This window comes from Callorhinchus milii, unplaced genomic scaffold (assembly GCF_018977255.1).
Source record: "Callorhinchus milii isolate IMCB2004 unplaced genomic scaffold, IMCB_Cmil_1.0 Scaffold24, whole genome shotgun sequence".
Classification (NCBI taxonomy): domain Eukaryota; kingdom Metazoa; phylum Chordata; class Chondrichthyes; order Chimaeriformes; family Callorhinchidae; genus Callorhinchus; species Callorhinchus milii.
Window position 1 is genome coordinate 4,863,108 of NW_024704765.1, and position 11,614 is coordinate 4,874,721.

Sequence of the window (11,614 nt, forward strand, 5' to 3'; positions counted from 1 at the left end):
AGCGGCCTCAATGAGCAGGCTATGCTTTTTTTGCTGGTTAGACTCCAGCAGTTATTCAAACGTACACTCTGGGGCCCCTAAGGCTTGACTCTTGCCAACCTGCACCTAATTCTGTGTGTGTGGGGGGTGGTGGGGGGGGGGGTGGCGGGGAGGTTTTCATGTTAACTGGCTGCTCTTCTCGCTTTTGTTTGTGGGATCTTGTTGTCTGAAAAATGACATCACTTTTTGCCACGCTCCATGGTAATATCTCCAGCCAAGCGCTTTAAGGCATGACCCAAGATGCTATAAAAGCAGATTATTTTGCAGTAAATTTCTCACTCTGGCGAAAGGAAATGATCTGCTATCTCAAGAAATTGACTAACACATCTTGTTTATTTCCTGTCAAGAACCTGAAGAGATGATCCAAATCTCTGACAAAAGGATTTGCAGTGCACAAGGCACCCAAACTTGCCTCATCACAAAGTCGCTGGGAGAACACGTCACATTCAATATTTCGATCACGGGTGATTATAATCCCAAGCAGATTGCATGGTTTAAGTTTTATTCAGCTGAAGGATCAAGTTATCACAGGTACAAAGGCTGTACAATAGCAGGTGAATAAAATACACACCATATTGCAAGCTAAAATTATTATTTATAAAGGAATATTATTATAATTAGTTGGGCACGTGCCTCGCATTGTTGAGGGCAGCTGAGCTTGGGGACAGGCTAAAGGGAGGTCCTTATATTGTGAATCAGTGACGTGTGTATTTTTAACCTGTCTTTCCACGTTTGTAAAGGCTCAGATTCCATTTTCCAAAATTTGACTCCATTTCGCTCTTGTGTTTCATCGCCTTGGGAAGTCCTCCTGACACGAGAGGTGCTATACAACTGTAATTTGTTGTTATTGTGGAGCAATCAGTTGAAAGAGATCAATTGGTCATTGCTTATCCCCCCCTCAGTGGGAGTTATGTCAGATATATAATGGGGAATATCTGAGTGGCACTGAGATTAAACAATAACTTGCATTTATATAGTGCTCTTCACGCAGGTAGCGTCTCGGAGCGCTTAACAGTGGCGGAGCACAACACAGAGCTGGGGGGGAGGGAGGAGGTGACCGTAAGCACGCTCGAAGAGGAAGGCGATCTGAAAATGTGGAAGGAGGGGGCAAAGTGGAGGGATTGAGGGAGAGAGTTTCGGGGGCGTAATTGCTGAAAGCCTGGCCGCCGATAGCAGAGTGGAGGGGACGAGGGTCAAGCAGGAGGCCCGAGTCAGCCAACCAGAGGTGACGGGTGGGAGGGTGGGGAGTCAGCAGGTGGGAAATTCCATCCGAGTCTGGATTTGCCACATTTATTTAGCATTTTAATCCGCCCAGAATTCAGCTGGAGTTAAGACCCAATTGAACAATTCACCAATTTCCGGGCTCAGAAACGCTCTGTAAAAATGGAGGAAATCTAGAGCCGAGGAGAATTTCTCTCCAAATATGTGCATTCTTCATCAACCTCGAGGTAATTTCAGGGGAAAAAAGTTTCAAGGACAATCATGGGGTGAAGTTTGCACCGTTTTGCGGTGCGTTCCTTGTGATGAGTGTGGCTTTCTTTGCAAATTAGCACACTGGCTCCTCTTGGTGGCTGTTGAGGACATTTATATCAGGACATCCAGAGAAACCGGTTTTAATGATCCTTAAATCTTAAATTCTTTAACGACAGCACAACATGAGGCCATTCAGCCCATTGTACCTGTGCCAGCTCTTTGAATCAATTACTGCCAGCCCCCTTGCCTGTGAGTCAGCCTGGCTCAGTTGGTAGCGCTCTTATCTCTGGGTCTGAAGATTGTGGCTTAGAATCACATAGTCTAAGCTGACGCTCCAATGCAGTGCTGGGGGTGTGCTGCATTGTCAGAGGTACCATGTTTGGGACGAGACGTTACACCAAGGTCCCCTCTACCTGTTCAGGTGGACGTTAAAGATTCCCATGGCACCTTTTTGGAAAGAAAAGGGAGTTTCACTCTCCCGGTGTCCCGGCCAACAAACAATTCCCCAAATAAGTAAACTGGTCATTTGCTTTGTGGATGTCTGTGAAGAAGCATTGCTGCGTGCAAATTGGTGGCTGTATTTTCAAACCAAATGAACCGGATGGTCACGACATGTTAGAGTAAATGGTGGGAAGCCCTTGCTCAGGTTTTCATGCTTTGAGATTTTCAAGGCGTAATAATACCTTATCACGTCATTGAGACGTTAATTCACTGTATATTTTGTGGTCGAAACGTGGCAGCCAATTGCATACAGCAATGTCTCACAAACAGTCGTGGATTGAGTGACCAAATTATTATTATTGTTTTGGGAGAGAGTATTACCGCCGGAAAGTGACCCACCAATCGATTAACAACCAGGTTCCAACTTAGTGCCAGGTAAACAGAGGCGTGTGGAGTAAGGAAACTTGCCTAAGGTCTCGCGCTGCCCCCGGTCGGGACTCAAACCTGGGTCCCCTCACTTGTGAGGCGAGCGCGCTAACCAACAACAACAACAACAACAAGATTCCATTTATAAAGCGCCTTTCACGTCAGGAGGACGTCCCAAGGCGCTGCACAGTCTACGCTACAGGGCTCCACAAGCGCAAGTAAGCGCAAATCATGTGCTGCTCTGGAGTCGGGTGTCTGACGGCGCTCTCTGTGCAGTTATAGGAGGCGGCTGAAACCTCACCCGGACTTTTTGGACAAGAATGAATGGAAAAACGACAACCTCGCGATGGAGCTGCACAAGATCAAGGAGGACGACTTTTACCCCAACTCCTTCTGGGTCGAGTTGGAGACCAACATCCTGGACGAGCTGAAGAAGCAAGTGGAGCCGTACGACTTCACTGCCTTCGAGTTGCTCAACCCGTCCAAGCTTCGCTTTTACTTCATCCTTGAAAGCCCGACAATAGGCAAGAACGGACTCCTGTCTCTCTCTCTCTCTCTCTCTCTCTCTCCCCCCCCCGCATTGAAACTGGGACGCGTCGAGACTTGGAATCCCCTAGTCTAAGGTGATGCTCCAATGCAGCGCGGTGTGGGGGTGGGGGGGGTGTTTCATTGTCAGAGGTGCTGTCCGTCGGATGAGACGTTAAACCGAGGCCATATTCAGGTAGATCCCAATGAGGGAACAGGTGGAGGCCATTCAGCCCTTCCAGCCTGTTCTGCCAGTTGATTAGATCGCGGCGGAACCTCTTAAATCCCATTTTCCTGCTTTTTTTCCCTCCGTAACCCCTTAACCCCCACCTCGCAGCAGAAACAGCACGCAACTGAGCAACGAGTTCAGTCGCATGTCTCTGTTCACCCTCCCCAACGCCCCCCCCCCACCACCACCACCTACCTTTACTCTCCCTCCCCCCTTCTCTCTCTTTCTCTCTCTCTCCCATCTTTCTGCAGTTTCAGAAAAGAACCGCTTCCAAATCGAGACCCGAATTTTCCAAACATTCTGTGCGGTCTTGAATTTTGAGGCGATGGAATTTCGGGGCATGGGGGAGACGGGGAGGGGAGTGGGGGCGACATTGTGGGTGGGCTGCTTGGCTTTTTAACGAGTGCTCACTCGCTCTAATAATAATAATAATAATCCTTGCATTTGATATAGCGCTTTTCACGTCCGGAGGACGTCCCAAAGCGCTTCACAGAACACACTGTAAAGTGAATTGACTATATTTGTGGGTGAACGCGGCAGCCAATTGCGCACAGCAATGTCCCACAAACAGTCGTAGATTGAAAATGACCAATTTATTATTGGTTTTGGATTTTTGGAGGGATTATCATTATCAAATAAGATTATCAAAAGCTCTCTGTCTTTTGTAGACGTTGGCGAGTATCTGCTGAACGACGTGATTCAAATCGACCTGGGAAACTACCTCAACATATCGAGCACCACTTTGATCAAGTGGATCAGGGAGTCCTGGAACCCGACCCTGTACAGTGACGATGTGATTGTTCTGGCCACCAAGACAGAGGGCATCATTATCGATGGGATTCAGTAAGACACATTGTATTACAATACAACCCAACATACTTACACTTACACAGCGCCTTTCATGTCGGGAGGACATCCCAAGGCGCTGGACAGTCAAGGATTTGGACCCGAGCTGGGGGTTGGGATCAGCAAGGGTGGAGGGCAGGGAGGATGGGGGTAGGAGGGTGAACCGAAGGCACGGTCGAAGAGAAGAGAAGGGTCGTGAGACGGGCCTTCAGGGAGGCAAGGGAGGGAGCGCGGCGAAAGAACTGTTGGATGGAGTTTCAGAGGGTGAAGGCGGAAAGGCTGAAGAACCGACTGCCGATAGTGGGGCAGGCAGGGCTGGGGACCCGGAGCAGGCCGGATCCTGCTGATTTAACACATTAATCTCTTCCAGAGAGGATGATTTTGGCAACATCCGAGCGATTATGTACGACTTTATTAAGCAGGTGCCCGGGAGAGTGGCGATAGCACAGAGGCTGTTTGAAATCAGGAAAGGTACGCAGGGTGTTCCTCTGCCCTTGTGCAGCTCAAAGGCTAAATCCATATCAGTGTGATTTACGACACTCCCGTCTACGTCGCTCTAACTCACACCAGGACTTTGAAGCTGGGAAACACAACCGACACAAAGCTTACTGTTTGGCAGGTTGCCTCAGGCACATTTCCTTCACGTCATCTAATTTGCTGCGTCCCTTAACGGACGCATTTCTTTCCTGAGAACTCCTCAGTGCTGCGCGTCTCGACGACGACGCGATAAGGCCCCGTTATCAATGTACCGCGAATTTCTCAGTTAAGAAACGGGGTGATTCTCAAAACTCTTAAGAGAGAAAAAAAGATGGTAATCTTAAGCGGAATCGTTTGTATCTGTTTGCTGCCTCCGCCCTGTTGAACATCTTGCTCTGCAAGTGCTCTCGTGAGCCATAAATCCAATGATTCTCGGAATCCACAGACTCCAGGAGTCTGTCACTCGGGTGAAAGCAATGTAAACACACGCACACCCACATACCACAGTTACTGGCTGTGTTAGGGCTCTTTCACGCTTGAGAGAGAACCCCTTTCTCTCTCTCTCTCTCTCTTTCTTCCCTCTCTCAGCGCGTCTCTGAGCCGGGCTTTGCTCTGTCTGAATTATAACAATAAACGGGGCTAAAGGCCCAGTTTTTCAGTAGCCGGTGCTGAGTACATTTATAATAATAATAATAATAATCCTTGCATTTGATATAGCGCTTTTCACGTCGGGAGGACGTCCCAAAGCGCTTCACAGAACACACTGTAAAGTGAATTGACTGTATATTTGTGGGCGAACGCGGCAGCCAATTGCGCACAGCAATGTCCCACAAACAGTCGTAGATTGAAAATGACCAATTTATTATTGTTTTGTTTTTGGAGGGATTATTATTAGGCTCTGTGTGGAGTAAGGAAACTTGCCCAAGGTTTCGCCCTCTGCCTGGAATTGAACTCAAGTCTCTCACTTGCAAAGCGAGTGCTCTAACCATTGAGCTACAGGACTCCAGAAAGGTGTCATTTCTGACACCTGTAGAGCTTGTGAGGGGAGTGGGTGGGTGGTGGGGGTAGAGAAGGGGCAGGCGGAGGCACTTTGTCTCCGGATCAGAGGGTTGTTGTGTTTTTTCGCTAGTTCGTTTGCTCAATGTAAGATTAACGAGCGAGCTCCCCTTTTTTTCCCCCAGACATCTCCAAGCAATGCAACGGAACACGAAGCGTTCACCACTGTATCTGTAACGAGGGATTTATGGGGAACGGAGTCCACTGCACTGGCGAGTATTCCTGAACCTCGGGGGTTGCACGCAGGGACGTCGCGAGCCGAAGATTAGTCGGACACATCGGAAATTCCTCGGTGATCCCGAAAGCTTTGAGATCCCGCAGAACTTTGGAAAATTCTTGAATTCAGTCTCAACAACAACAATAACAACAGCAACAACAAGATTATATTTGTATAGCGCCTTTCACGTCGGGAGGACGTCCCAAGGCGCTGGACAGTGTACAGCATTTCAGACCCGAGCTGGGGTCAGGGGGGAGATGGGAGGGGAGGGGAGGGGAAGGGGGTGACCAATGACATGGTCAAAGAGGAAGGTCCTGAGGTGGGACTTAATGGAGGCTAAGGGGGGGGGGGGCGAGGCGGAGTGATTGAGGGATGGAGTTCCAGAGGTTGGGGGCAGAGTGGTTGAACGGTCTCCCGTCAATCGTGGGACGGGTGGGTCGGGGGACGTGGAGCAGGTCGGAGCCGGCTGAGCGGAGGGAGCGGACGGGTTGGTAGGGGTTAAGGAGGTCGCAGAGTGGGGCGAGGGCCATGGAGGGCTTTGTAGGTGAGGACCAGGATTTTGAACTGGCTGACGGGCTGAATGGCCTCTTCCTGTCCCTGGGCGACGAGGTCAGTAACTTGTGCGGTGAAGAAAGCGTTGGCTCCTCTGTGCGAATGCTCTGACCCACGAATATGGGCCGCCGTACCCAGAGCAGCCACCAGGTGGCGTCACAGCCATACTCTTCAAGGTGAAGGAGGAGGCGGGTGAAGCTCTTCCCCTTCCAGCACAGGGTGACTGTCAGTGAGGGGGAGTAATAATAATAATCCTCGCATTTGATATAGCGCTTTTCACGTCTTCTCGACGTCCCAAAGCGCTTCACAGAACACACTGTAAAGTGAATTGACTGTATATTTGTGGGCGAACGCGGCAGCCAATTGCGCACAGCAATGTCCCACAAACAGTCGTAGATTGAAAATGACCAATTTATTATTGTTTGGTTTTGGAGGGATTATTATTAGGCTCTGTGTGGAGTAAGGAAACTTGCCCAAGGTTTCGCCCTCTGCCTGGAATTGAACTCAGGTCTCTCACTTGCAAAGCGAGCGCTCTAACCGCTGAACTACAGGACTCTACAAGAAGATCATTTGCCATTTAATTCCAGCTTGTTGGTCTTGTCTTGCAGATATCGATGAGTGCAGTCAGGGGATGCCTCTGCAGTGCCTGCCGCACACCAAGTGTATCAACACGTACGGCTCCTACGCATGCCTTTGCCCGGATGGTTATGAAGGAGATGCCTTGTATTCTTGTATAGGTACCACAAACAGCAACGACAACAACTTGCATATATATAGCGCCCCCTCACACGGGGTCACGTCCCAGAGCGCTTGAAACACGGTGGGGATTGGGGGTGGGGGGGTAGGGGGGGTCAGCAGGGGAAAGGGGGAGTCTGATGGACAGGGTGGGTGGCAGGGGAGGCGGGAGTTGATGGATGGACGGATGGTGTTGGGGGGCATGGGGGGGGTGGGGGGGCAGTGGAAGAGTCTTTTCCTGCCAAGAGTTGCGCTGTTTTTTCCGGCCACGATTCTTCCAAAGAACTGGCTTCTAAGTTAAGACGGGGATTTACGAATTGTCCCCCATTCTTACGTCGTTGTAAGATGTTTATGGGAAAACCTGTTCTCGGGGTGGGGGGGGGGGGGGGGGCACGGTTGCTGTTTATGCTGAGCTTGAGGGGAGAGTTCATTGGTCAGGGAGGGTTTCCCCCGAGTCACGGTTTGATCGCCAGCGGGTTTCCATATCCCATCGACAGATGTCGACGAGTGTATGGTCAACGCGGGAAACTGCGACGAGAACGCCTTCTGTGTCAACACCCTCGGCTCCTACGTCTGCGTCTGTCAGAACGGCTACTTTAGGGACGGGATGAAATGTCAAGGTGGGTCAGGCTCCCTCTCCCCCACCCCCCCACCCCCGTTCCCCCCAGTCCCCCCCTCCCCCCACCCCAACTCCGGTGAATAGATTCCGTGGGTGAGATTTGACGTAGTTCATGGAGGTGTTCAATGTCATAAATAACTGTGTGTGTGTGTGTGTAGGGGCGTGTGTGTGTGTGTAGGGGAATGTGTGTGTAGGGGCGTGTGTGTGTATAGAAACATTTAATCAAGACTATGCAAACTCCCTGTTTGTTGGAATTCCCAACTCTCCCCTCCACAAGCTACAGATGATTCAGAACTCTACAGCTCGTGTCCTCCTTCAAGGTCCATCGCCAGACCTTCCTCTTTTGACCGTACCTTTGGCCGCGTCCCACCACAACCCCACTTGACTCCAACCTCCGGCTCGGGTGCAAACCCTTCACTGTCCAATAGCTTGGGACGTCCTCCTGACGTGAAAGGCGCTGTGTACATGTAATTTGTTGTTGTGTTTGTGTATGCATGTGTGTGTGTGTGTGTGTGTGTGCGTGCGTGTGTGTGTGTTTGTGTGTGCATGTGTGTGTATATGTGTGTGTGTTGTATGTGTATGTATGTGTGTGTGTGTGTGTATGTATCTAATAGAGATAGTGAGCCGTGTGCCTGTGCTCTGACCCTCTCTGCATTGGTGTGTGAACAGGGAGCAGTATCTGGACACCCTGGTCTCCCTGGTCAGTGTGTACGGTGAGCTGCGGGGTCCAGAACACCATGCGTGTGCGGCTGTGCACCCACCCCGAGAGCGGGATGCGCTGCGAGGGGCCTTCGGTGCAGCTCAAACACTGCGACAGCGTCAGCCCCTGCCCAGGTAACCCACACACAGCACCCACCGCACCCAGCCACCCCGGGGGAGGCTGCGTACAGGTGTCGGGGCGGCTAGAGCAGAGCGAGCTGGAGGGGGTGGGGAAGGGGAGGTTAACTGATTTGGTCAGATCAAATTTTTTTTTTAGGCGCGACTTTGCGTTCCCGGACACTCCAGGCGCTGGAGTTTGTTTGTTTTTTACGTTGACTTCAGGCTCCTGAATGCATGGCCTTTTTTACTCCAAATATCGGGAAAGATTTTATTTGAACCATAAACCAAAATAAGAAAATATTTGCGGTTTTATTTTGCAACTTGAACGTGGGATTCTTTACAATGTCACCCGTGTTTGCTTACGTTTAATTTGCGGCTTTCAACGCTTATTCCCTATCTTGCAGGCGCACTTCCTGAGCCTTCCCCGCTTTTAAAGCTTCTATCCAGGTTAGGGTTAGGATCGTGGAATCTTACAGCACAGAAGGAGGCCATTCCGCCCATCTGGTCTGTACTGGGTCTTTGAAAGAGCTACCCAACTAGTCCCCCCCCCCCCTCCCCTCCGCTCTTACCCCATAGTCCTGCCAATGTTTCCTTTTCACGTATCTGTCCAATTCCCTTTTGAAAGCTACCGTCGAGGTGTAAAGACTGGTGAAGCTCTCCAGGACACTTCCCTGCGTGAAAGGACACGATATAAACACAAGTTGTTGTTGTTGTCGTCGTCGTTGAGTAAAGACTACGGCAGTCACCAGAGAGCTTTGAGAGCCGTGACTTGGTGAAGCAGAACCCAGCGCTCAGGATTTATGTAACGTCTCTAGTTTTTCAGAGAGACTTGCCCTTAAACGGAATTGGTGACTGAATAATTAATGGGAGCCGTGCAACTCGTCTTTATAAATAGGCCTCTGTTTACTTAGAAATTTATGCTAATCCTGATCCAGAAATGATCCTGATGTGAAGCACGGTATCTCTCTTTCTCTCTCTCTCTCTCTCAATCTCTCTCTCTCCCTCGCTCTCGGTGACGTGATGTGTCCCTGGGTGGGCGCTTTTTTCGCCTCCCGCTGGTTTGTTTGAAATAAAACCCTTTTTCTCCGCAAACCGAGATATTTTATTGAATTTTAATCAAAAACAAAATCGGATTTTATTTCTTTTGGTTCAATTCTTTTTTTCTTGATGGGATTTGTTTGAATGCAAACGTTTTTACGTGAAACAAAAATAAATAAATAAATAAATAAATAAATAAATGAAATGTGATTTTATTAGATTGCATTTTATTTATTTGATTTTGTTAAGTTCTATTAAAAATTCAAAATGTAATCAAATTAATTATTATTTTTTGAATGCGAAAGTTTTCACTTTATTAAAAGCAAATCCATAAAATCGATTTCATGGATTTTTTTTCAATAGTAAAAACAATATTAGTTTAGTTAAACAATAACTTGCAATTGTATAGCGTCCCTCATGAGTCGCGTAATAATAATAAATAATAATAATAATATTAATCCTTGCATTTGATGCAGGGCTTTATCACAACTTCTCAGATCGCTTCACAGTATAGCGACTGTGTGTTTGTGGGTGAAATATTAGTACAATATTAATATTAATAAATGAACTCCTCCTCCCCACCTCTACCCCCACAGTGCTGGGCAAGTGGTCGGAGTGGTCCCCCTGGTCCACATGTACGCAGCTTTGCTCCGGGATCACCAGGAGAATCCGAGTGTGCAACAACCCAGCCCCGGCCCACGGAGGACTCCCGTGCACGGGGACGTTCGAGGAGAACCTGGCCTGCCGGCACAGCGACTGCCCAAGTAACCGCCCGCCCGGCCACTCTCTGTATCTCTCTCGCTCGCTCCCTCGCTCTCCGGCCCCCGCTCAATGCCATCCGTTCCCCTCCTCGCATAGTTCCGCAACCCGCCCCCTCCCCCCCATTAACAGTTCAGGTGATCACCTCTCCCTCCTTTCCCCCCTCCAATCCTCTCCCACCGCTGCCCTCTCTGCCCTCCAACCCTTCTGATAGCAACCCCCAGCTCGGGTGCAAATCCTTGACTGTCCAACGCCTTGTTACTTGCTGTGTATGTGAATGGCGCTGTGAAAATGTAATGTGTTGTTGTTGTTGCCCGGTCTCTTGCTTGGTTTCAGCTGATGGTGGCTGGTCTCCGTGGACCTTCTGGTCTCCCTGCCCGTCCAGCTGTGGGATCGGTGTGGTCAAACGCTCCCGCTTGTGCAACAACCCTGCTCCGGAGAACAGCGGCAATCCCTGCCTCGGGCACGACTACGAGGAGGGATCGTGCGGATTTCCGGTAAGGATGAGACGCGTGGGATTTTTCCTCTCCACCTTGCACCGCCCTTGGCTTGAACCCCATCCTCCTGCTCGCTGCCCCTCCCTCTCTCCCTTCCCCCCCCCATCTCTTTTTAATATTGCTCGTTTACTTTTGCCCGTCTTCAGATCGCACACGAAGACTTTCCTCTTCGACAGCGCCTACGACCACCATTCCCCCCCCCCCCCACCCCCCACCTTTCTCCCCTCTTGACGTCAAACGACACCATCACTAAGCGCTCTGAACACTACTCCGGGTGAAGGCCGCTGTGTAAATGTTAAGTCGTTGTTGTCGCTGTTGTTCTGCACAGCTGGATTACTGCAAGTATCTCACCCGCCCTATGGACGCCGTCGTGAAGGGAAGATGGATTTAAGGCTGGGTGCGTGCACTGGTTCCCTGATCGCGCGCTTGACACACGGACGGGAGAGGCGAGCACTCGACGCTCAAAGAGCCTCGCTGCACGGAGAGCTTGATGTGCTCTTTGTACGTGGACTCGTGGTATGAACCACCGATTGTACATTTGGGAGAGAATGTATTTAATAATAAAAGAAAACACTAGACGTACAGCTTCGTTTCCCCCCCCACGCCCCCCCCCCCCCACCACCCCCAACTATTGTGTGTGTATTGTCCCTGGGACGTGAGCAAGTGCAACCGGCAGGAAACCGGAACTCGTAAAGCCAGCCCTCCTCGGCACCATTTGTGCCCCATCTGTCCCCCAAATGCCCCATTTCTCACAGGAAGTAACGAACAGGACGTGACATTGGTGGTGACCTGACGTCCTGGAAGTCGGCTATTTTGAATCAAAATGCAGCCTCGGCGACTATCCCGCTGCTGCTATTCACCCCACG

General features: G+C 50.1%; 1 protein-coding gene across 1 annotated transcript; it reads left to right on the forward strand.

The window, feature by feature from the left end:
- The first annotated feature begins 6,257 nt into the window (after positions 1–6,257).
- On the forward strand, positions 6,258–11,323 carry LOC103187680 (properdin). Its single transcript, XM_007907289.2, has 7 exons — positions 6,258–6,273; positions 6,890–7,018; positions 7,514–7,636; positions 8,305–8,469; positions 10,089–10,256; positions 10,588–10,748; positions 11,077–11,323. The coding sequence occupies exons 1-7, from the start codon at positions 6,258–6,260 to the stop codon at positions 11,137–11,139; spliced, it is 825 nt and encodes a 274-aa protein (XP_007905480.1). The 3' UTR covers positions 11,140–11,323.
- Positions 11,324–11,614: the final 291 nt, after the last annotated feature.

Coding starts and splice junctions, on each gene's coding strand:
- LOC103187680 (XM_007907289.2), top strand. Junction 7,637..8,304: donor GGACGGGATGAAATGTCAAG/GTGGGTCAGGCT, acceptor GTGTGTGAACAG/GGAGCAGTATCTGGACACCC. Junction 10,749..11,076: donor AGGGATCGTGCGGATTTCCG/GTAAGGATGAGA, acceptor TGTTCTGCACAG/CTGGATTACTGCAAGTATCT.